This window comes from Vanacampus margaritifer, chromosome 14, assembly GCF_051991255.1.
Source record: "Vanacampus margaritifer isolate UIUO_Vmar chromosome 14, RoL_Vmar_1.0, whole genome shotgun sequence".
Classification (NCBI taxonomy): Eukaryota; Metazoa; Chordata; class Actinopteri; order Syngnathiformes; family Syngnathidae; genus Vanacampus; species Vanacampus margaritifer.
Window position 1 is genome coordinate 6,489,562 of NC_135445.1, and position 25,843 is coordinate 6,515,404.

At 39.9% G+C, this 25,843-nt stretch overlaps 2 protein-coding genes and 3 non-coding genes across 5 annotated transcripts; 2 read left to right on the forward strand and 3 right to left on the reverse strand.

Moving 5' to 3' along the window:
• Window positions 1-275: 275 nt before the first annotated feature.
• atp2a2b (ATPase sarcoplasmic/endoplasmic reticulum Ca2+ transporting 2b) lies at window positions 276-21,185 on the reverse strand. Its single transcript, XM_077585639.1, has 24 exons — window positions 19,620-21,185; window positions 19,247-19,264; window positions 19,086-19,168; window positions 16,847-16,951; window positions 15,402-15,540; window positions 12,492-12,572; window positions 11,702-11,787; window positions 10,907-11,062; window positions 10,687-10,828; window positions 10,378-10,544; window positions 9,008-9,096; window positions 8,664-8,766; window positions 8,461-8,592; window positions 8,255-8,374; window positions 7,846-8,064; window positions 6,879-7,002; window positions 6,490-6,701; window positions 6,196-6,416; window positions 5,900-6,102; window positions 4,474-4,559; window positions 4,220-4,353; window positions 4,003-4,120; window positions 1,900-3,732; window positions 276-1,664 (listed from the first exon to the last, which is right to left on the reverse strand). The coding sequence occupies exons 1-23, from the start codon at window positions 19,735-19,737 to the stop codon at window positions 3,460-3,462; spliced, it is 3,129 nt and encodes a 1,042-aa protein (XP_077441765.1). The 5' UTR covers window positions 19,738-21,185; the 3' UTR covers window positions 276-1,664; window positions 1,900-3,459.
• Window positions 21,152-21,224, reverse strand: trnaa-agc (transfer RNA alanine (anticodon AGC)). The gene has a single exon. It is a non-coding gene; the product is annotated as a tRNA-Ala (tRNA).
• Window positions 21,225-21,663: 439 nt separating this feature from the next.
• trnaa-agc (transfer RNA alanine (anticodon AGC)) lies at window positions 21,664-21,736 on the forward strand. The gene has a single exon. It is a non-coding gene; the product is annotated as a tRNA-Ala (tRNA).
• Window positions 21,737-22,120: 384 nt separating this feature from the next.
• On the reverse strand, window positions 22,121-22,193 carry trnaa-agc (transfer RNA alanine (anticodon AGC)). Its single transcript has one exon. It is a non-coding gene; the product is annotated as a tRNA-Ala (tRNA).
• Window positions 22,194-23,111: 918 nt separating this feature from the next.
• pus1 (pseudouridine synthase 1) lies at window positions 23,112-25,601 on the forward strand. Its single transcript, XM_077543114.1, has 6 exons — window positions 23,112-23,501; window positions 23,580-23,794; window positions 23,871-24,008; window positions 24,204-24,306; window positions 24,648-25,333; window positions 25,408-25,601. The coding sequence occupies exons 1-6, from the start codon at window positions 23,441-23,443 to the stop codon at window positions 25,438-25,440; spliced, it is 1,236 nt and encodes a 411-aa protein (XP_077399240.1). The 5' UTR covers window positions 23,112-23,440; the 3' UTR covers window positions 25,441-25,601.
• The last annotated feature ends 242 nt before the right edge of the window (window positions 25,602-25,843 follow it).

The following is a 25,843-nucleotide window of genomic DNA, read 5'->3' on the forward strand; positions in this document are numbered from 1 at the left end:
GCATACCAACACACCTAATACTAAAGATCAGGATCGTTATCAGGCATGCAGATGAGCTGATTATATGAATCCGGTGTGCTAGTAGGCACACTTTTTTTTTTTTAAATGCATGGTTAATATATTTGATCATAGTTATTCTAAAAATGTACATCTTTTAATGGACATCTTTACTTTTTATATCAGTAGTTGTCTTGTGTTTTTTGAGGACACCAGTTCCACTCAAATCATATTTCTGATTTGAGAGATTAAAAAAACAAATGTAAAGAAGTTAAACATGGAGTTCAACTATCTTTATTTACCTGAAATGAAAACACAACCTCTGTAATGCATCTACAATCATTATCAGAATTAAATGATAGTCATATTTATACAGCTGATTAATATACATATAATTTTTTTTTAACCCAGGTTCCTTTGTAGGGACCGCACAGTACACCTCTTAGTAGATCACAGTTTTCCAGCAGTTGCCAAACATACAGGATCGTAAAGACCTATAGAGGCAATAAAATAAAATAAAACACTGTCGTATTGCAGAGATGTCCTTCAAGAATGAATAAACCACTAGACATAAAATGGATTGGCCTACAGTAAATAAGAAAAACAAATAGTGCACAGCAAAGTTCATTGTGATGACTCGTTTCTAATTGTGAAAACATTACAATAAAAAGTGATTTCCAAAAAGTCTACTATAGAACCATCTTACAACCTTAAGTCTTTAATTAGAGTTTTTATACATTAGAATCTATAATTACAAACTGTAAAGCCTACATACAGCTGCAAGGCATGCATGATGTTTGTACACAAAATGCAAGCGAAGACCACTGCACCCAATGTTGAGGAGTCCCGATAAGCCAAAACTACCATGAAAGGGAAGGAACAAACCTCATGCTAGAAGGGAGCAACATGTTGGGGGGGGGTGTTGAACTTCCCTGCGAACTATACTGGAAACTGGATGGAAGGGTATGTAAAATAAATAGCCTAGTAATACATCATGTATTTGGTCTCTTTCCTGTGGAAATCTGTTCCTCTGTGCATTAAAACCACTCACACACACACACATACTGAACAAAAATAAAAGATGCAACAGTTTTGTTTTCGCTCCAATTTTTAATGAGCTGAATTTCTCTAAAATAGTGCTCACAAATTTGTCTATAATTATATTAGTGAGCACTTTGTGGAAATAACCCATCCACCTAATAAGTGTGACATGATCAAGATGCTGCTTAGGCTGGCCACAAAAAAAAAAAAAAAAAAAAAAAACCTAAACTAAAATGTGCCGTTTCACTGTTGGGCTGGTTAGAAATACAATACGGAATTAAGACAAAGCAACACACCTTTAATTTAGTAACACCGCACATGTTAAGCCTTTTTATTGTGGGTAGCCTGCACAATATTCATTCTAGCTAGCATCTTAACCACGGCAACAACAAAAAAAAAGTGCTCACTAATTCATTATTTGTGAAAAAAAAAAAGTGTAAGATAAATGGGCCTTTCGTACAGATAAAGATATTTCAGTTCAACTAGTTTAAAGTGGCTTTCAAGCAAGTGTTGCGTTTGTATTTTTGTTCAGTGTACAATGATTACATACATGTTCGTCAGGATGTGCGGAATGAATGACGGGATTGGTCCACCATTAAGTATCCAAGACTTTTAGGACAGACAACCTAGGAAAAGAGAACAAACGTCAAATCATCCAATATTTAAGAGCATGCTCATTTTTTATGTAGATAATTAAAAGAAAGCCAAGGGTTGGAGCGGGTGGCACACAGGTGACATTCACAATGTATAAGCATGTGGGCAACAAATCACATCTTGGCAACTTCGACTCCCAAGAAGCGCAATTTAGGTCTGCCAAGAGTAATTTAGTAAGTGTGTGGAGAGAGAAAAAAAAATACTCACTCGTGATAGGAGCCAGCGGAGGCATTGAAGAAAGAAAAACACACCAATGTCAAGTGGTACACAAACACCAGGCTTCTTCCACCACTAACATGCTTTCAATGTTGTCTTATTCCAGTGTTAAATGCAGTCAACTGTGGCCAATCAAACATGTTCACACAGATTATGGTAATTATTTAGTCAAACCAATATCTTAAGTACAAGCATTCATGAGTGGAATTCAAGTATACTTTGCACATACACACACACAGGTAATGTTTCTTATATCAAACAAAAAACGACAAACACTTTGAATCAAAGGGTTCATGGACGTATTTATCCTTAAAAAAAAAAAAAAAACAGGGGTATTTATTTGAAATCATCTGGATTCATATTAGTTATTAATATTATTGTCCTTTGAATCAAACGCCATCCAGACGGGAATGTACACAATCTTGAACTATTTGGTCTCAAAAGCAAAGGGTTGTCAAAAAAAAAAAAAATCACAAAAGTTATCTCTTCTTAAAAAAAAAAAATGTTAAGAAGGAAGTAAGACTGTTCCATTTTCTGCACAGGCCACCCAAGGGGCACGCATCAGATGTTACAGCTGAGCAAGACTGTGGGGAAGCATCCAGGGATGAACGGGAATTTTATTAAAAAAAAGAAAAATGTATCACATTGAGGTAGCTGTGATCTTCCCAGTGCAGAAAAAAAACGACTTATTTCAAATCATAGCGGTAAAGAAATAATCCATGACAATTTTTAGTCTTACTCTTATTTGGTGTAAATTAAAATTAGAAATTAGAAATGAGCAACCACATACAGTTCATGCTTGGTCACAGGACATGCAGTTTAGGTTTTTTGGGGGAATATATTCTTTTTTTCCCCCCTCTCCCCCCAACATCAACTAATCTGAGCATTCCAACATACACTCCCAAACCGTTTCCCCTGTTCTTGGCTGCCACACGTCACTTGTCCTCTGAAAAAATGTTTACACTGAAGACACAATGGTTAACATTAGAAAAGAAACATCAAGGCGGTACACGTCTAAGCCACGCTGGTCCAACAAATTTACAAAGCCATAAAAAAAAAAAAATCCTTGCATAAAATAGTGTTCAATCTCTGTACAGATCCACAATTTTTTCGAGTCCCTCAACTTTCTTTTCATAATGCGTTAAGTTGCGCTAAATAAGAGTTACTATAGTGACTGACGCTCGACTGATGACACTTTTAGAAAACCGAAAGGATAAATCTTAAAAAGGCATTGAGATTAATTTTAAAAAGAAAAGTGAAAAATGGCAACTGTCGAACAATCTAGTTCACATCTATGTGAATGATGGTCATTTTAAGCCTTAGGCCAACTCAAATCAAAGTGAATTTAGAGTATTGTCGCAATTTATGGGTTACAGTTGCTCCTCCTCATACGCACACACGCACGCTAACTCTACAAACAACACACAAGCTACGCACGTGGAGGCGGGCAGAGAGGGATGAAGTGGGTGGGGGAGCGAAAGGGGGGCAGGGAAGGGTGGGGGGGGGGGGGTGATGGCTGTGATGGAAAAGTCGAGGTTGTGCTCAAGTCAGTCAGCACCAGAACATGTCGGCCATGTTAGTGTCGGTGCTGTAGATCCAGAGGAGCAGGGGGAGGGAAAAGGCCACGAAGGGCCAGGAGATGCCCTCCATGCATGCGGCCAGGCAGCAACCTTCCGAGCTGGCCGACTTCTCCAGCTCTTTAGCCGGCTCGAGGTAGTTCCTGGCCGCAAATTTCAGCACCTCGTCCAGTAAAATGACCGGCAGTGAGATCTTGAGCACCACCAGCCACTGGGTCAGATTCAGGGGGGTGATCTGGAAGATTATCTGGCAGGGTAACAGCGGAAAAAAAAATATGTGAGTGGGCGTGTAACACATTAAAAGCCAGCCTTTCATTCGTTGACGCCCACGTCACTCACCGGGCCAAGCCATACACATTCAAAGTCACAGTGAAATGTAAAGACGCTGACAAAAATAATCCCAGCATCTCACACGCATGTGTTCTCTTCAATAACTACATTTTCTTTTATCTAGTTAACTAGTATTTAATGGGATATTCAGTAAAACGCTAACTTGTATAAACCCAAAACCTCTTACCGGAAGAGGTTCCACGTAGAGGATGAGGAAGTGGAGAGACATGGAAAGACAGATTGCTCCCAGCAGCCACACGTTCTCCCACGGAGGCATTCGCAGCAGAGACTGGTTCTCAGACACGCTGAAACACAAAGCAACGCAGTTATCCTAATCTCAACATCTTTTGTACCAGATGTTTATAGAACTGTTGTGAAATTGCGCACTAAAAACACAAACCAACCTATTGAGAGCGTTGCACATCTCAATGGTGACCAGCACTGACAAGGCCATCGTCATCGGGTACGGAGACTCAAACACCTTACAGTCCATATTCTGGAAGTCTTGGTTGTCTGGACCACATTGCAGGAAGTGACTCTGTAAGCAAAAAATAAAAGTAAAGTAAAGCAACGGCTAGCACATGTTGTTAGAATTTAAGGCACAATGTTAACGCACTGAATTGGCATGAAAAAAGAGTTTGGCTTTTGTAATTCATACCAGCTGGTAAAATGTGATCCTCGGTCCATCTTCTGCAGCAACAAACCACCAGGCCGCGGCACCCACTGTGGCAGCGCCTACATAGCCTGGTGATGCACAGCAACACAACAACATTGTCATACACACAAGACTACAGTAATTTCTGGACTATAAGCCGCTACTTTTTTTCACTCGCATTCAACCCTGTGGCTAATACAAAGGTGCGGCTTACCCATCAGATCACAATGGGGCGCACTATAAAGGAAGCGTCAGGCAGAGCACAACAAACCAAGTGAGCCCAAAAGCGCGGCTTATAGTCAGGTGCGCCTTGTAGTCCAGAAATTATTGTAATCAATAAAATGAAGGGAAACAGCACAAATCGAGGCAGACTATGAGCAGAATAAAAAAAAAATACTGTTGAGTCACAGAACAAACTTGAACATAGTTAATTGACCAAAAATACGTCTCCAAGATTATCTTTGAGAGTGAACAGCGACATTGCTAATATATGGTAAAACTAAAATTAATCTGAAAAGATCATTTACAAGCTTACTTCCTGTTACTCCACGCTTAAATTCCTTGAGAGGAAAATAGGCACATGGCTTGTTTTTTTTCCCCAGGCTTATACTGTGCTCCCTTTTGGAGGATGGCTTGAACTTTTTCCTCCTCCTCCCTTGTTTCTTTCCTTATCTACAGGGATGTGATTTGACCAAAGTGAAATTATCTGAAAATTTAGCCGGGGGACTGGGGGCCGCTGGACAAGGCTCATGGGTTTTCCGTGTTTTTAAGTACTTTCAATGCACTCACATGACAAAGAAATAGACAAAACAACAGCATAAATTTTCAATGTATATTGAACTATCCCATATAAAATGGCAGTTTTAGTCAACTCAAAATCAGTCACATTCAAAAACATTGGACTGCCTTTGCTTTTAAAAACTATCACTGAGAATATCATCATATCTAACTAATGTGATTACTAAGTTAACACATAAATAATGTTGAAGAGTTCAAATTTCATGAACAAATAATTGTATCATGACCAAATGAAAAGTAACTCATATTAGAGCATACCACAAATGTCTTTGTTATAGCAGAAGATGTTATCTGTCGGAGTCATGTGCATACACAATGAACTACTTTATAAAAATAAAAAAAATTGAATTTTTTGGGGGGGGGATAAAAAAAGCGGAATTCCGCGAATTAGCGGAAAAATCACATCCCTGTATCTAAGATCTTAGGGTGCTTTTTCAGGCTGGTAAGTGAAAACTCATTGCTCTCTACTTGTGCATGTGCAGTGACCATAAAACTATTCCATTCCAAAAAGGAAGCACGTCTATATTTATAGACAAAAAAAAAGAAGCTGTGTTGACGCTTCCAAAAGATTATTTTGACTTAATGTCCAATAGGCAAGATAGGAGATCTATCTCCACAACGGTTGACTTACATCCAATGGCAAGGTATCGGAAGAAGAGCCACCCAGAGATGAGGGGCTCGCGAGCATTGCGGGGAGGCTTGTTCATGATATCCAAGTCTGGTGGGTTGAAGCCTAAAGCGGTGGCGGGCAGACCGTCGGTCACCAGGTTGACCCAAAGCAGCTGAACAGGAATGAGAGCTTCGGGGAAGCCGAGGGCCGCCGTCAAGAAGATACTACAACACACACAGGCACAAAAAAATAAAAAATAAAATGAGACTAATTGTGTGCTCGCAGAGGAAGAATAAGATTGTGTGCACCCCCCTTACCAGACAACCTCGCCCACATTAGAGGATATGAGATATCTGATGAACTGCTTCATGTTGTTGTAAATAGCGCGACCTTCCTCGACCGCGGCCACAATGGTGGCAAAGTTGTCGTCGGCCAGCACCATCTCGGAGGCCGTCTTGGCAACCGCTGTCCCGGACCCCATGGCGATACCGATCTCTGCCTTCTTGAGAGCGGGGGCGTCATTCACTCCATCACCAGTCTGAAACACGCAATTCGCAACATGATCTACCATCTTACAAACTAAGCGATGATCAAAAGTCAGCTCTTCTCACCATAGCTGTGATCTCATCGTAGGACTGCAGATACTCGACAATTTTGGACTTGTGGGACGGCTCCACGCGAGCAAAGCAACGAGCCTTTACCACGGCGTCCCGTTGCGCAGAAGGGCTGAGATCGTCAAACTCTCGGCCTGTGAAAGCCATGCTGGCGACGTCGTCATCCTCTCCAAAAATACCGATGCGTCTGCAAATGGCAACTGCAGTACCTGTAATGACCAGAAGGAGCATATTATTTACATCTTAGGGCTTTGAGGAAGAAACATACAGATTGGTAGGAATTGCAAGTCGATAGTAATTAATGTTCTATTTTTTGTTTTGAATACAAGCTCACTTTAATGAGGGGTGAAACATTGCACAGAAATTACAAAATACTCGCTATGTACCCTTGTTGTCTCCAGTGATCATAATGACTCGGATGCCAGCGAGACGACAGAGTCTAATGGAAGCTGCCACCTCTGCCCGGGGAGGATCCAACATGCCCACACAGCCCACAAAGGTCAGGTCCGTCTGAGAGATAAGACAAAACATTGTATTTCTTGTACTCACAAGTACGGCATATACAAACACACACACGCGCGCGCGCAACCATATACATTCAGACTTATATGCATATACCATTTATATATTACGAATTTTGGTCGATTACAATTTTTAATCATAATTAATCACATGATATCCATTAGTAATTCACAATTAAGCAAACCCCATCTGTTCTGAATGTAAAAAATATATATTCTAGTTTATCATACACTTGATAACTAACAAAAGTGGACTCAAGGTTACTATACAAAAATTTGGTATATCTTTATACAGTTAACAATTACGGTTATAAGGACTGTGAAACATTGAGTCATTGATTTGTATGGAGTTAATTTTCTGCCACGAGCTGGCATTAGTGTTTCATGTTGGACGTTGGTGACAGAACACTACATTTTTATTTTCAAATTCGGAGCAATTGATATTTGGAACATGAAGCAACTCATGGACTACAGGCTATTTTGTTCATTGTCTATTACAATTAGTCACCAATTCCCACAAATGCATATATTTTTATCACATTTATTATTGCTAAATTGTGTTAGAGTAACTCCTTTACACAACGTTGTAGGCAAAATAAAGCATGAACAATTGTAAGTAATTCTTAATGCCTCTTGACATATTTAATGCTTCTTAATGTCATTTAAGGCCTTACCTTTTTAGCTAAATTTATTTAATTACTTACTATGCTTTTTATTGACCCACGGAAACCCTAATTCTATAGTTGATTAAATAGTGATTTGTTTTGAGAGGCAAAACTAAACTTCACCACTAAAATGGCAAGATCAGAGTTTAAAAACCAGTTGCATTTACTTCATAGTCAATAAAGCGAGTGCAGTCCTCCAACACCAGGTCCTCCTTGTTCAAAGGGTTGTCTCGGGTGGCCAGAGCGAGACAGCGCAGGGTGTCTCGGCCGGTTCCGTATTCCCTGATCACTGACATCAGCTTGTCCTTGATGCCGGGGGTCATGGGCACCTTGGTGCCACCTATGCGGACATGCGTGCACCTGTCAATCACTCCCTCGGGGGCACCCTGTTTAAAAAGGAGAAGACGTTCTTTTAGGGTTGGATCTGAGCACCTCGAACAAGTCGGGGTTGTCAAAATACGCATTGATGATGGGGATGATGGTTATTTGCGTTAATTTAGCAAGTCGAGGGGTTGAGCCACGGACAGAATGTCAATAACAAAACGCAACCACGCTCCATGTTTGTATCTAACTTACCTTGACAAACATCTTGCCTGCAGATGAGCGAGCTTTGTTGGGGGTGCAATACACAGACATGGACTTCCGGTCTCTAGAAAATTCTAATGTCAACTCCTTCTTCATCAGCTGCTTGATTACCTACATGTTTATTAAAAAAAAAAACACTCGCATTCAGTACTTCCATCTTCTGTATTTTCAATAGAGGGGAGGTAAATGTTACATACAGAGTTGCATGCATTGGCTCTCTCAATCTTGGAAAGGCCTTTCAAAACTGTGTCGAACACATTCATCTTCTCCACCAAGCATGTGAGCGCCGTCTCAGTTGCCTCACCCACCTTCTCGTACACACCTTTGATCTGGAAATGGGAAAAAAACACAATTAAAACAACAGCACCCATCACACAAAAGCAGAGCAGTAGTAGCCCACCTCATTATAGTCCAACGAGGAATCATTACAGAGCGCACAGATGGTTGCCAGTTCCACCAGCGCGTCATATTTGGAACATTTGACTTGTTTACCATCCTGGTACCTAAATCAATACATAAAAGACACAACAGCCAGTTAACCAACCAAGCTTGACCACATTGGTGTAAGAGATGATTTTCTTGCAGGGTCCAACATTAATGACTGTGTACGGCCACCCGCAGTTCATTGTTATCCTTTTTTAATCCACTTAAATTGTTCAATCATCTTTGCTCTTGGGCCACCACCAAAAAGGCTTAATGTCAGACCCTGCTTGCTTGTATAAAAAAAAAAAACGTATGACTCACACTTCTCCATCTGGTGCATATGTAGAGCCAGTAACCATGAATTCCTTTAAGGAACAATGTTTACCATCAGCCTGGTCAATAATAAACATCTGCAAAACAAAAACATTGAAAAACAGAATATTAGCGCACATTAACAGAGCATTTCAATTATATGATCTAACTTGTGGGGGTTCTGCAAGAGGAAAATGGGACCGACACACAGTAGCCAGCAGATGGCAGCAGTCTGAACATTTGCAAAGAAGCAGCCATCTTTAAGAACCCACATATTATGAATACACCAAGGTGGTCTGGGACAGTGAAAATACATCTTGAGTTAGGATTTTCAGTAATGCCATCTGGTCTATTTTCACAATTGTTGCTGACAATTTTGTCTTTTGTGGCAGACAGGGTAGAAGTAAGAATAAAGCGAGCGACAGAAGGAAGGGACTAAGTGTTGGACTTCTGTATACCGATCAACATCCTGTCTGACCGCACATAGGGAGAAGGGTGATAAAAGAAGGTTGAGAGGGAAATCTAAAAATGAGAACTTGAATGTAAGCAGAGGAGGCACACTGATATATTCATATATACATATATATATATATAAATGAATTACAAAGGAAAATCAAAGACAAAACAAACTAGAGCGAGTTTCATTGAAACAAACAGAACCCATTTCTAATGCCTCTTTGACTGCCAGACGTTTTCAGAAAAGGGATGCCGTGGGTGCCAGCCGATTTTAAGCATTTTGTCTGATCTTTCAAGGTCCATAGAAAATTATGTGTTTGGACTATGGAAACACACATACTGCCAAAACAAGATTGGACTCTCATCTTCCATCAGAAAAAAAAAAGTTAGTTTCTACCTTATTCCGTTTTTGAGTAATCAACAATAGAAAATGGTTAGTTTCACCTGTTTTGGGAAAAAAAACGTCTTTTAACGTCTTTGGCACTCCTCCATAGGATTTTACGAAATGTTATTTAACGTTTTTGGCAGTCAAAGAGATACTGACAATGAATTCAAGTAAACTTTCTAAATTCATTAAAAATAAAAAAATAATTAAAAAAATAAAAGCGAGAAGAGCTTTGTTTGAAATGGCCAGTGAGTCACAAGTTTTCACAACATTCCCTTGAAATGGTTTCAACTTTTGTTGAACCTTTCACATAGATCTTCCAGGAAGTTGTTGGAATATTCGGACTCTTTCAACACCGTTCTGAGAAAACTGAGTCAGGACTCTTGACACCAACATTACAAAATTATTTTAGAGAATTTTTTCTTCTTCTTTTGCCTACACTTTGAAAATAAACCACAACACACTTCCACATGGAGATCTGACCTAGGTACTAATGTTTCACATTCATATGCCGTCCCAGTGTGTGGCCATTTCTTACCCTACACACGGACATCTGATTGGTCGTCAGTGTGCCAGTCTTGTCAGAACAGATGACAGATGTACAGCCAAGGGTCTCCACGGAGGGCAAACTGCGGACAATGGCATTTTTCTTGGCCATGCGTCGTGTTCCCAAAGCCAGACAAGTGGTGATGACGGCAGGCAAACCTGTAGAGCAACAACGTGGGGAGATGTTCCATTAACACAAGGACAATACAAAAATAGTGTCAGCTTAATACAAAACGTGCCTTTATGATTATATTGATGCACATGTGGTCTAAATACAATCTAGGAAAAGCGCATGGCATACCTTCAGGGATGGCCGCCACTGCAAGAGCCACAGCAATCTTAAAGTAGTAGACAGCCCCACGGATCCAAGAGCCTCCGTGGACAGGATCGTTGAAATGTCCAATGTTGATGATCCACACGGCGATGCAGATCAGTGAAATAACCTGGTACAAAGCAGCACGCGATTAGAAATTTTATTGTCACATACCTCATATGAAATCAAAACAACACGAGTGCAGTACTTTAGACAGTTGCTGTCCAAATTCATCCAACTTTTGCTGCAGTGGCGTGCGCTCTTGCTCCGTGGCAGCCATCTCGTCACGGATTTTACCGATTTCGGTGTTTCCGCCCGTGGCCACCACCACACCGACAGCCTTGCCTGCTGCAATGTTGGTTCCCTGGAGGGGAAGGTAAAATGCACATTAGGTTCCTGGGTGGAAGGGTGAAAGTGGATGGGCGGCTATACTGAGTGCGCAGTCATGACTAACATTTGAATGATAGTTTTTGTAGTCGACTATGAAGTAACGAAACTTGAATCTATCATTGGTGATTTATCACAGTGGATTGATTGGCCCTCAACCTTTTAGCACCTCAGGCCAGTTTCACATAAATATCCATTAATGCATATAAACAAATTTAACACTGAGTTAAGTTGTAATTAGTTGGGGCTCGTCAATTTATTGATTCAACCCCTACTGTGCACCATAAAAACACTCAAAATATCATATGTTAAAAAAAATGTTTTTTCAACAAGTAACAAAAGTTGCCATGTATTTAACAATACAAATAGAAAATATCCATACATGAGCAACCATATTGGACCAAAAGTAGAAAGAGTACATCAATGTATTTTTACCAAGCAGATTCTGCAGGTTAACAACTTGTACGAGTTAGAAAAAATATTACTTATTGCTTGCTAATACAGTCAAACAGTCAAATATTATATTATTATAACGGTGACAATTTGAGCATCCACTTGGAGGTTCCATTGTATTACAGTACACGTTTGAAACCCCCCCAAAAATGACGTCACTTACAGAAAAGAGCATGTTCTTCTTGTCCTGGTTGACTGCACGGGGGTCTGGCACTGGGTCAGTGTGTTTGATAACAGACACAGACTCTCCTACACAGATGGGGGGGGGAGGGGGCAAAATTAGTGGCACTGAACCGTATTAGTAACATGTGACGTTTTGTTGACACTTTGGCAGAGCTGCAGAGTGTGGAAAAGTCTTTTGAGCTGTCTAAGCAGGCATGACAACTATCAACTGGCGCCTTTCGGGGGGGGGGGGGGATATGTGATAGCTGGGAGGATAGCTGATCATGTCGCTGTACTGCGTGTAATCAACTCAGCGGGGTCTGGACATGTTCTGATAGGGTGCGACAGGCAGCGTTTGAAGACTATGTGGCCTTGAATGGGGAAAAAGAAGAGCGGAGGAAAAATAGCTGAAACACTAAAAATACCCAGTGGGGTTTGCGACCAATTAAGGCAGTTGGGAAAGGACAAGAGATTTAAGGCCTTGATTCACATAAAACTGCTCTCACGTGCAGCATCCATCCTTGTACGACACTTTCAATATTTTCCATTGCCAACCGCTTCCTCCATTTTGATTGTTATGTATTGACTAGTGTGTAGTCATGACTACAGATGGCTTATGAAGTCTGCACGTCAAATGGAGGCAGATCATTTTCTTCAGTAGCATTTAGCTTGAAATGGGAAGGGGGGGGGGTGTCTTTTGACCAGGTTATGTGAACTCACAGCTCTCCAAGAACATTTTGAATCTGGGCGAGGAAACCAAGAAACCAATCTACTGTACAAATGTGTTTTACCTGTTAGAATTGACTGGTCAACTCTCAATGTGGTTGACTTGATAGAGGTCAGCCTGATATCTGCAGGTACTTTATCACCAACTATGGACAAAAACAACACACACAGAAAATTCATTAGCAGGATTATACGTGCATACGGCCCTTGCCATGTCAATAGAAATACCTTCGCCCAATTATTTTCTGCAAAAGTGGGCAAACAAGCAAAGCATGAGGGGGAAGTCGTGAAGACTTGAGATTCTTTCAAATTTTTAGCCATCTGCAGTTAACAACAATGCATGGGCATAATAATGGACTCTTTGATCGTTAATGCAGTTGATTGTGTGGAACAGATTGTTGAGTGAAAGCGCCTATATATATATATATATATATATATATATATATATATATATATATATATATATATATATATATATATATATATATATATATATATATATATATATATATATATATATATATATATATATATATATATATATTTATATTTATATATATATATATATATATTTATATTTATATATATATATATATTTATATATATATATATTTATATATATTTAAAAAAAGAAAAAGAAAAACATTTATTAATTTTTTTTAATTTATTTGTTAAAAAAAAAAAAAAAAGGAGAGCAATGATGATGTCAAATCGAATGAACAATACTGAGCTCTCCTGGGAAAAAAAGAAAAAGAAAAAAAAAGAAATGAGCATAGGAAGTTGAGCTACATCAAAACCGAGCTCCACCAGGAAGCATATTTTGCGCAATACAATACTGGCATTGTGAGGTTGGAAGGAGTTCAGAACATTCAGACATTTGATCCTGAACACATTAATATAAAGTTGTCAGATAAATGTACAGCCAAGTCTGCTTCGCTCCATTGTGCGACTGAAGTTCCACTAATGAAGAGTCCGAACTAAAATCCACTACGCATTCTTCTCGCTACAATAAACTTCAGCCGTCCCTTGTAAACCTAAATGTAAACATACACCAACGCAGAACAGTGTTCCATCCATAGAAAGTGGTAGAGAGAAAAATACTGAAGAGATATTGCTTACGAGACTGCGATCAAACAGAATGAGTGCTCTGTGCTATTTTTCTTCACATAATGAAGGGATCCGTTTCAGGAGGAAAAAAAAAAAGCTCATCATAGAGTACTATTGTAGTATTATGAGCTAGGGGGCAATATAAAACTAATCTTTGGGGCAACACAGACTCTTGTGTGGACAGTGAAGACGGACATGTAAACCCTTGAGCCTCCGAAGTGCCCAGAGGAGACAGTGGGAGGGAGAAGGAGGGAGGATGTAACAAGAATGAGACTCGATGAGTCCTGCAAAACACACATCCAAAAATGGGAAAACTATTTTGATCAGCTGCAAATGTTCGACTGGATTGAAGGGGCAGGACTCATTTTTGTCAACACATGTGCCGAGATTCTCATGAGCAATGATAGGAGGGTGAAGTTTTTTCCCCCAATTAAGATATCAAATGAAGAAACACTGCTCGAGTATCACCAACGTAAAATGCCAACACGCGCTTCTTGAACTGAAAACTGTGAAACAAGACAGTAACCATCAGAACTACCAAATATGGCCTGTTACTATACTGGACTCTTGTCAGAAGCTCTTCATCATTCACCACCTGCTTACCTTCTAACTACTTTGGAGGTCATCCCTGAACAGACGAGGCGCAGTGAAACACAAACAAGGCGCTGCTCCTGCATTGGTGTCATGATTAGATTAGCGGAAGCTATGACAACCGCGGCCAGTGAAACGACGGGGAATCCCACTACAGTTCCTATCACTGTGTATTCTTTCTTAAAACCAACTTTGATGTTGTACCATATTTTTAGCTTGACTTATTCTGGGAACGTGTTGGCCTGAAGGAGGACCTTTCTTCACCCCATGTGAACAAAGGAGATTTACTTTGATCTGAGCCCTGGAGTAAGACAAATTGTGTATCGTTCAAGTCGGTTCAAAACTGAGAACATCTCTAGGCTGCCTGTCAAAACAAAAAAAAGAACACAGGCATACAAATATAATTTACTTTAGCTCTTTGACTGCCAGACGTTTTCAGAAAAGGGATGCCGTGGGTGCCAGCCGATTTAAGCATTTTGACTGATCTTTTGACTGGTCTTTCAAGGTCCACAGAAAATTATGTGTTTGGACTATGGAAACACACATACTACCAAATGAAAGATTGGACTCTCATCTTTCATCAGAAAAAAAATGTTTGTTTCTACCTTATTCCGTTTTTGAGTAATCAACAATAGAAAATGGTTAGTTTCACCTCTGTTTTGAAACAAACGTTTTTTAACGTCTTTGGCACTCCTCCATAGGATTTTACTAAACGTTATTTAACGTTTTTGGCAGTCAAAGAGTTAAGAGAGCAAACTTTGCATCTCCCTCCAACACAAGCCAGCTAACTCAGTATGGGGGGTCTAAGTGAGAGTGAGACTGGATTTATTTATTTTTTTGTTTTGTTCCATGATGCTTTCCAGAGTGGAGAACGAGCACGTAGGCCGACAGCCTTCAATGACCTTTTACAGGGTCACCCGGGCCCTCAAGAGAATATTTGTCCTCTTTTCATGAATGGAAAGAACACAATCCAACCCACGCGTGATAAAACGGTGCCGTCAGTAAAACGTCAGCATATTCCAATTACGGAGCAATAATTGTGGAGGGGAAAGCAGAATATGCAGGAGTGGGATGGACAGGCAGGAGTTTGGGACATGTTAATCTATTACATAACTGTTCTATTTACAGTCACATTTCTGAGAGAAAAATGCTGAAGAGGAATAGGCAGCATAAGTGCATGTCTGTATAGGAAGCACATTTCCATAGTGATCAAGTAATAAGTCGCAAAATGTTCAAATATTGCAGAGAATCAAGAGGCTTATTTTTCATAATCTTACCCGCGACCTCCACAATGTCCCCAGGCACAATGTCCCTTGCCTTGATCCTCTGGACACTCTTCCTATCCTGGCGGTACACTTTTCCCATCTCTGGCTCATATTCCTTCAGGGCTTCAATTGCATTTTCGGCATTTCGCTCCTAATGGGGGGAATTGGGACAGAGTTACAAGAGGGGGTGAATAAAAACACCTGTGCACAAAGCCTGTAACAAAAAAAAGTAAAATAATGGCCCAAGTAACCCCCCCCAGAAAACTGAACCAAGTACTGATTATATTATATTAATAATTTAATTTCAGGGTAGACTTTAATAATCTATTTTAATTATTTTATTGTTTCCCTCTCAGGCGGCAGCCATTTTGCCTGTCGAGTAAAAATGACATCACAGTTCCTCATGGCTTGGGTAACGACCAATCACGATTGGGCTCAGATTCAGAAAACAAATGAGCCATGATTGGTCGTTACCTGAGAATTGAGCAACTGTGATGTCACTTTCACTCGACAACAAAAGTTGCAAAATGGCCGCCCCCTGAGATAGTTGAAAGTTACAACTGCGCGATAATCTCCTTCCTAATTCCACTGTATACAAAACTAAGAGCTGAGAATGCTGCACAGATCATCAAACGCAATGTCCGTGTGGTGATCGAAGGGTTTTATCTGCCGTGATCCGAATGCAAAAAGCTAGATGCCATGCTAACCGCTACAAACTACCCGCCCCCCCGAACTACATTGACTACAGAACAACCCCCCCCCTAGCTGAAAAGGCCCCCCTTCGCTTTTCTTGTGGACGTTTTTCAGCACGCAGACAGGACAAACAACAACGCAACAGGCACTAATTTTTTTTCTACTGACAGTTCTCGGAATGGATATAGCGGATAAAAAAAAATGTAAGACTTGGGTAAATTAACTCTTTGACTGCCAAAAACGTTAAATAACGTTTAGTAAAATCCTATGGAGGAGTGCCAATGACGTTAAAAGACGTTTGTTTCAAAACTGAGGTGAAACTAACCATTTTCTATTGTTGATTACTGAAGAACGGAATAAGGTAGAAACAAACTTTTTTTTCTGATGAAAGATGAGAGTCCAATCTTTCATTTGGTAGTATGTGTGTTTCCATAGTCCAAACACAACCTTTTCTGTGGACCTTGAAAGATCAGTCAAAATGCTTAAAATCGGCTGGCACTGGGGACAACCTGTTTCTGAAAACGTCTGGCAGTCAAAGAGTTAAATTTTAGACCTGGAATGAAAATATTAGTGTTTAAGAAATTTAAGGCCTAAAATTTAAGTTTCTGAATTTGAGTCTTTTTTTAGACCCTGCGGGAACCCTACCAGTCTATTCAGCAATGCTTCTGGTAAATATGTTGCTTCAAAGATGCAATCACTGTCATTTGTTCATATACATGATGCTTTGCTGTTTCGAGTGTCTTGACATGATTGTGTATATTTACCTGCCAGACTCCGACAACAGCATTGGCTATAAGAATAAGCAGGATCACAAAAGGCTCCACAAAAGCTGTGACGGTTTCTTCTCCCTCTTCAAACCAGGCCAGCACCTAAAAGAGAATACATTTGCATTAAATGAGAGCTGTCAAACGATAACATTTTAAAATCAGATTAACCACATTTTAGTATTGTGATAACCGTAATCACGATTAATCGCTTAATAAAAAGGCCTTTTTAATCAACATTTAAAATTCGAAGAGCATTTGTTATTTGTTAATTTTTTCGACATTTAATGTTATAAGGACGTCTTCAAAAAAGTGCTTACGTTGGTAATTAGTAAAACTACTTAAGTGTGATTCAGTGCAAACCGGCTCATCTATTTTCCTTCCATTCTGTGGCTGACACAATACGAGGCACGTATTACGTCATACCATCTTAACTGGGCCACAACTCAAGTATTTGATTTGAGTCACTTCCCTGGCTTAATGACAAAAATGAAGCTATTTTGAAACAGGTGGTGGAAACTGGGCTAAGTGCAATAGTGTGTCACATCAGTGACTGATATTAATAACCACTTTTGAAGACTTTAACAACAGAGGAAATCCACGACAATTCATTCAAGCACGGGCAGTCAAATATCATTTGGGAAACTCATTAATGTACAGGTTTAAGCTACATCTGTGACAAAATAAAATAAAATAAAATAAAATAAATAAAATGTTCAGAATAATCACATAACAACTAAGGAAGTATATATATATTATAATATTAATAAGTCAATATGAAATGAACATGCTTTAATTGTCGGTGATGGCTAAAACATGTATGCTGCCTTTCCATTTACACTGTACAGTATCAGTTTACCAATTCTCAAGTGTACCTAAAGTATTTGCCACTTAAGTCTTTAATGGCCCTTATGTCAACAGGTTGTTCAACTCAATGACAAAGAGGTGGATATATTCATCTGCTCACTGATTTACAACACGACAGCCTTTCCCTCCCAAGCGCAAAATCTCTTGACTCGAATTGTATTAACGTCACTGTTATGAGACAACGCAGGCTCAGGAAAGACATAGTTATGTTTGATTTGCATTACGAGCAGGAAAACTCTTCACCTGGGTCCTTTCTAGTACACTTAGCAGCGACGCTTATTCTGCAAAGATTTATATTTGCTAATAAAAGGTTGTGGTCTGTGACTCAAATGTAGTTGGTGTTGTCAGACATTCAGCTCTCTAAAAGCCAGACTTTTATTATTGGATTGGGCTGCAAAGTCCTAGGAAGAATTTAGTCCTCTCTGACTCCACGCTCGCATACATGTCAACAAGTTTAAGGGTAATTGCAAAGGTTTTTAATCGCTCTTCCAAATACCCACTCAGTACTGGCATTTTACAAGACCGGAAACAATCATTTCTGAAACAGGATTCCAAAAATATAAATAAAATTCTTCCATTAACACTTTGTTTTTTTTTGCGCGCATGCGTTCCATTTATAGTAGAAGTTGTATTTGTCGCAATGTGATGTAATGTCATCAAGTGCTTAAAAAGATCAGATTATACAAAAAAAAAAAAAGTGACATCATGTCCTGCAGTGTGCATGTGGCCTTAGAGGGATTGGGGAGGAGGGCTTTATTTCTGGGTTCAAAGGAAGAGTCTGATCTACATGAAAGGGTAGAAAGGGTAGCTGCCTGATGCAAAAACTATCAAGTGGAGAGATTTGCCTTGCCTTCGTTGCCTCGTCCCCTGGCAAACGGAACAATGTTTTCTTTGCATTTACAAAAAGACAATTGGAGAAGTGTCCAAAATTGTAATGAAAAACTACTTCATTATCAAAATAATCTCAGAATATTTTAATTATTGAGTAATTGTTTAGAGCCGCTGTGTAACTTACAATTGTACAAATCATCTGATTTCCGCCTCTCAATAATTATTTGTTCAGTTCTGTAACCCTTCATGAAAGCAGAATGATTAGCTTGTTCTGTCTAATCAATATAAAACATTTTCAAACATCTGCTTTGACCTAACCAGTAATCAAATCAGTTTTAAAAAGTGTAATTTGTTTTATTATTTCTTAAAACCTAAATATCGAAACAAAAATTGGTTAGAAAACAAAATCGTGAAAAATACGTTTTTATAATATAATTTAACGCAAAAATAAAATGACTATAAAAAAAATCATTTTAAAAGAGCAGTTTGTAACCACAAAACAGCTCTGGTTTAAATCCATTGATCCAAGAGTAATACTTACAAAGGATATGCAGGCAGCCAATAAAAGGATCCTCACGAGCAGATCTTCAAATTGTTCAACCACCAGCGCCCAAAGAGATTTGCCTTTCAAAAGGAAAACAAATTACATTTAAATTAAGCCAGATTTCAACACAATATTTGAAAAGATAAATGTGTACTTACCCTCCTCTGCTGGCAACTCTGCACATCATCATAAAAGGAAGCCGAGAGAGAAAAAGCACGTTAAATTGAGGTCAGTCAGTACATGAGCAATTAGCAGTAAACTGTTGGATAATTACTTCATAATTAACGAATTGTTTGATGATTGATGACTCTAAAATAATTATTGGGACGGGGATCAATAAACCATGGCTTAAGCCCTTCTTTCGGATGTTGTTGATGTAAAAATTAAAATAATGCGAATCAGGTCAGTGCTCGTTAAATCGTGACGTCACCCTCGGTTTGTTAACCATGACGTCCGTTACAAGCCCGTCGGCACGGGCCATACAACGTTACATGACAAGGCAAGCCGTTTGTAAGAAGCCGTAATCCTTACCGTTGGGTCCGTATCGTTCCCGTTGTTTCTTGATTTGCTCCGAGCTCAGGCCGGTGCTCTCGTTGACGTTGAAAAAGCTGTAAACTTCTTCAACCGTCTTGGTGTGCGCGTTGTCCATGGTGAACGGCCACTCTGTGAGACCCGTTTGCCTCTACTGATCCCGCGACCTCGACCTGGCACGGTCCTTCCTTTCTTCTACACTGGGGTTTAACTTAAAATAAATTTTTAAAAAAAGCGAAACGGCCTTTCACGGCGGTGCTGCGCGTACACAACACAGACCAAAACAGCGAGCAGGTGTCTTGTTTTGAGGGGCCGAATTAGCGACAACGGTGCTAACGAAGAGTTAGCAGCTAAAGCTAAGCTAACAATTCGGCTCTGGCTTGATTTCGCCGGTCGTGCTTTGCTCGCTCACCCAAGAAACCTCCCAACAGATAATTGATATCATCACTTTCGCCTCTCTGTATAAACGACGGATCGCGAGAAAATCCTACACATACGAATTATTGAAACATGTGGGTTGTCTTGTAGCTCAGCCCTAGCCTGCTTTGCGTATTATTGCGGAATCGCCAGCGTCCTCTTCGCTATCAATTGCATTTATCCGCCGCAGCAGCCTTCGTGTGAGTCGAATGCGGTGTTCGGTGTCCGCATGTGGAACCCTGTGATTGGTTATTCAAACCGGAAGTATCTTCCCTGATTGGTTACTCAAACCGGAACTCCTTCACTCGCCATCTTAATTTCCTTTGGATACAATAAAATTAAAATAACTCACTCTCCATTTACGTTGTCTGTGCTACCAAATTGAATTGCTCCAATGATAAAACAGATTCTATAATGATTTATGTAAGGTGTGATTTACTACTCACATTTTTACAAATATTTTATTGTAACTAACTAAATGTGGGAGGGAGTGGTGATTGGCTGTTGTGACGCAAGACAGAACAAAGTGACATTCCACCTTGACGTTGATTCAGGCCATTAACACTGAAATGGAAGGACGCAGGGGCCACTTTGAAATTCTGACTATTAAAGGCTAAATTCAGATTATTTACTATATTTTTTTTCAATGGGCCCCTTTAAAATGTTGGCTTTAATCTATCAAACACGCTAAAATAAATAAACCAATCAAATATTGTTTACTGTATATTTTCTACTTAATTTGATAATCTACTACATAATCGAATCCATCTCCACCTTTAGAACCAAAACAAGAGAACCATGTTTAAAATACATTTAATTAAAAAAAAACGCAACTTTCCAGCGGTTGAAATGTTAGAAATTAAGAGCTTAGTCCAGATATAATTCATTTTCAATGACCGTTTGGGGTAGTTTAGCCTACCCACAATGCACCACCCCGCTACCCATAATGCACCGTGCAGATGCGCACTTTGCTTATTGTCGCGGAGGGATGGCACTATGCGCACTATACGCGGCGTCGGAACCCGGATTCAAACCTTCCACCACTAAACAGAGAGGGCTGTGTTAACCAGTGAAAAGTTGAAACCCATGCTGCAAAAGAAAATAAATTAAAAAATTGGAGGATGCGGGCATCGATCCCGCTACCTCTCGCATGCTAAGCGAGCGCTCTACCATTTGAGCTAATCCCCCACAATACAACACGGCAGGAAAATGAAAACAAGCTAAATGAAGGCTACGAATTCCGACTCGTGTGTAATGCGAGCGCTGACAGTCAATTTCAGTAAAGCACCTTTCTGCAAACACGTGCATACAAATACCGACTAAATGGATGATGCGGGCATCGAATCTGCTAACTATCGCATTCTACGCGACCGCTCTATGCATGAGTAAGCCCTCCCTGGATGCAGAGCGCAGTTCGATGCGTGCTTCAACGTCAGGTGATTCCGCCCACGGATTTTCGACCTCCATGCGCCTTCTTTCTTTGTTGTTAAACCTAACTATAGCCATAACAATACCACATAACAATTAGAACATGTTTTGAGCACTGTATTGAACAACGAAAATTAAAATACCCTACCCATTCAGGGATGCGCACGGCACCTTCTCTTCCTCAAACAACATGTATAATGGGGGATTAGCTCAAATGGTAGAGCGCTCGCTTAGCATGCGAGAGGTAGCGGGATCGATGCCCGCATCCTCCAGTTTTTTTTCTTCCCCCATATTACAGCATAGCTCAAATGTTTGAGCGCAATGCTAATTTACTTCCTAAAAAAATAAAAATAAATAATTAAAATTCCCATTTCACACAAAACTACTAAAATCTTTCCAGTAAGTCCGAGTGTGCTAAAAGAGCAATTTGTGTCAATGTCCTTTTTGAACTTGGTCATAGTTGGCTGGATAATATCCATCCATCCATTTTCTTAACCGCTTGTCTATTTATGTATAATTTTAAGAAATTACCAATCTCTTGTTTCTAAAATACTGGGGAGAGAAAGAGGACAGAGCAATACAAAAATAATCCTTCACTCCACTCGCATTGCGCTCGAACATTTGAGCTATGATGTAATAAGGGGAAGAAAAAACATTGGAGGATGCGGGCATCGATCCCGCTACCTCTCGCATGCTAAGCGAGCGCTCTACCATTTGAGCTAATCCCCCCATATGAACTGTACTGCTGACACAATATAATATATATTAAATGTCATATCATTATGTGCTTAAATGTCAGCATTATGTACAACATGAACACTGTTGAACATAGGATATTATTATTATTATAGATTATTTTAATGATTGTATTTAGTGTAAACAGCATAATGAATAGCAATATTTATGTCTCCCTCGACAAACGACTAAGGGATTTAGTTGATTGGTGTGGGACCACTCTGATTACTTTACACAGTTCGTATAACTACGGTATGCCGTCTTCCTTAACCCCCGTCATCCATCTTCTCTGTCTATCCCCTCACTGTCCAACTCATTTATTGTGAATATGCTGTTGTCATATGCTGTTGTTTTTGCTCTGGTCTCCGTTGTCCGAATGTATTTCCACTCAATCACAAATAACACCAGAGGGAGCAAATCAAACTCTGTTCTGTCTCTTATAGTGCTTCCACAAATAACCTAACCTGTCCTCTCACTTGCTGCATAATCAGCCGGAGAGGACAGGTTAGGTTATTTGTGGAAGCACTATAAGAGACAGAACACTTTTGCCTTTTGCAGTTACTGATGTAAAAATGTGGAAAATATTCCTTGGGTCCTTGTCTTCTTTTATATTAGATGTTTTTTTTTTCAGTAGTTCAGTAGTCCAGAAAAGAGCGTAATTGCTCAGAGAGAATTGCTCAAAGAGCATAAATATCGACACCTTTCTGTTTTGAATGTACTGTACTGCTTGGCGAAGACTTTTATTTATCATGACAATACATGACTAATTTAGTTCAAGATGCAGCCCAACTGTGTCTGAGCCCTATAAAACATTTTTAGAGCCACAAGTCGGATTCAAGAAATATTATGTACACGCTTTTACTGCACTCCAGTGGACATTTTTTTTAATTACATACTCTCGCCAGCAAGTCGCGCGATAAAACAAATCCCGCGATATCTTCATCCGGGGTCAAAGTTGAAATTATACATGTGTGCCTGGATGGCGGCGATATCATCAATTTAGCGACGAATAATATAATTCTTAAATTAATATACGATTTAACTTTGAATTGCGGGACAAATAAATAGTTTTTTTTTGTGCAGCGCGTTCAAAGCTATTTATTTGCTCTCAAATAGTTTTGTTTTGTTACGGTATCTTATGCTATTCCGCGTTAGCTTCATCACCTTGAACCGGAACGTTTTGGCTGTATTGTGCCCGACTCCCCACCAAATCACAATATGCCACAGATGGCTTAGGGGACATGTTTAAAACCAGACTGCTGTGCGACTTGATTACTGGTAAACGAGTAGTAGCAGCAAACGGTAAGATTTCCCACACATAAAACGACTGTCTAACATAACTTTTAACATGTCCATAAAGTTGAATGTATCGTCTTCCAGGTGGTCTTTTTAAATTCCTTTCCAATATGATTGAAGCATCACATAATGAACCGGCTGCCAACCTCTTGAAAAGATCCCAGGAGGAAAATGAGGTTGTTCAAACCACAAAAAGGGCCAAATCTGAGGGAGACAACACTGAGGAGGAAAGGAGATACCCCAAGAAAAAAGTGATCCTCCTTATGGCATACTGTGGCAAGGGGTACTATGGAATGCAGGTACATCACCAAGCAACACTCCCAAATGTCAGCATTTTTGTTGTTGTTGTTGCTAATTCCTTACATTTTCCTCTAGCGAAATCCGGGGAATACTCGATTCAGGACTATCGAAGATGATCTCGTTGCAGCTCTTATCAAATCAGGCTGCATTCCTGAAAATCATGGTGATGAAATGAAGAAGATGTCTTTCCAAAGATGTGCCAGGACTGATAAGGTAAAACTGTTATCTCCATCCATACATTTTTTAACAGCATTTGGCCTCATTCAGCATATCCCAGTTGACTTTCTTTGGGAGGCTGTATACATCCGGGACTTTGATATTTTATGCAAAATTGAATGTGTCTCTTGATGTGATAGAATACTAATCTGTCTGGACCTATTTTATTATTTGATGTTGTTTACTGTTTAGGGTGTGTCAGCCGCAGGCCAAGTGGTGTCTCTCAAACTGCGGATGATTGAAGATATCGTTGAAAAAATCAACAAGCACCTACCACCTCAAATCAGAATCCTCGGTAAAGAAATGTTTTCATTTACACACCGCCATATTGAACTTGAAGGTCTACGGATTGTTTTGCTCTGGTGCTTATTGAGTGTTTAAATAGAAAATACTCCCAATCACTTGTGCCAGCAGTGAACCCAACTCACTTCACAACAAGCAGCAGTTTGACAACAGATAGTGAATTTAAAGTAACCGCATAGCTTTCTTTAATTAAGTCAGTTTAGCTAATGTTAACGAAGAATGCAAAATGTCATAGAAGAGTTAGTTATGTTCAGTTATGAGCATGGCCGCACAATGAAATAAACTCTTACCTAAGGCACCACAGTAATTATTTTTTTGGCCCTCCAACCATAGGTCTGAAACGAGTGACCCAAGGCTTCAATTCAAAAAACAACTGCGATGCTCGCACATATTCGTACCTGCTTCCAACAGTGGCCTTTTCTCATAAAGGCTACAACACGAGTGACACGGCATCCTTCCGACTCAACCCGGAGACGCTTCAGAGGGTCAACCTCCTGTTTGCGCGATACAAAGGAACTCACAACTTCCACAACTTCACGTCCCAGAAGGCTCCCAATGACCCCAGTGCCCGTCGCTACATCACCGAGATGTCCTGCGGAGAGCCTTTTCTCCTGAGCAATAACGAATTTGCCGTCATCAAAGTGAGAGGCCAAAGCTTTATGATGCACCAAATCCGGAAGATGATCGGTCTTGTGATCGCAGTCATAAAGGGATACGCCGAGGAGAACGTCATGGACCGAAGTTGGGAACAAGACAAAGTGGACGTGCCCAAAGCACCGGGGCTCGGCTTGGTCCTGGAGAGGGTCCACTTCGATAGGTATAACAAACGCTTCGGAGGAGACGGGCTTCACGAGAATCTCGAATGGGACGGCGAAGAGGAAAGCATTAAGGCCTTCAAGGAGGCTCATATTTATCCCACCATTGTGGAGACGGAGTGTGAAGAGGGCTCCATGCGCAACTGGATGGCCACACTGCCCATACATGACTTTCATGGCACAGCCAATGGAATGCAGAAAAAGGTATCTGTGAACGAACATACTTTAGAATTTTCATTTGCATTTGTCATTTCTAATTATTGCTTATTCTCTTCCAGGAAGATGCCGATATCGTAAATGACTCGGATTAAGAAGAAATATACAGACTTTTTTTTTTCATTTAAAAATATAAATTCCTCTTATAAACTTTGTATTTCGTTTTGCGTATTTTTAAACATTTAGGTTTCCTCATCGGGGCTTTGTCTATGGTTTGTCTGTACACGAAAATAATAAAAGCCATTTGAATACTCCACCATGGCCAATTGATCATTTACAATACAGTATATGCCAATGTCACTCTCCTAAAAATGTTGATGATAAGTTTTTGGGGTTTCCTGCAAAAAGGGATTATTTTGGAGGTACAAGGTTTTGACCAGACACCAGCAATGTAAATATCTTATTTTGTATTTACTTTATTCATCAACCTGGGACTGGGACCTTGTAGTGGATAAGTGGTGTGGAAATGGATGTCTGGATTAGTTATCAAGGTTAAAG

Excerpts from the sequence above, each read along its gene's own strand:
- pus1 (XM_077543114.1), top strand. The coding sequence starts at position 23,441 with ATGTTTAAAACCAGACTGCTGTGCGACTTGATTACTGGTAAACGAGTA. Across the intron at positions 23,795-23,870 it reads AGGGGTACTATGGAATGCAG|CGAAATCCGGGGAATACTCG; the intron begins GTACATCACCAA and ends ATTTTCCTCTAG. Across the intron at positions 25,334-25,407 it reads CCAATGGAATGCAGAAAAAG|GAAGATGCCGATATCGTAAA; the intron begins GTATCTGTGAAC and ends ATTCTCTTCCAG.
- atp2a2b (XM_077585639.1), bottom strand. The coding sequence starts at position 19,737 with ATGGACAACGCGCACACCAAGACGGTTGAAGAAGTTTACAGCTTTTTC. Across the intron at positions 11,788-12,491 it reads TGACCAGTCAATTCTAACAG|GAGAGTCTGTGTCTGTTATC; the intron begins GTAAAACACATT and ends CCATCTGTGTAG. Across the intron at positions 11,063-11,701 it reads AGAAGAACATGCTCTTTTCT|GGAACCAACATTGCAGCAGG; the intron begins GTAAGTGACGTC and ends CTTCCCCTCCAG.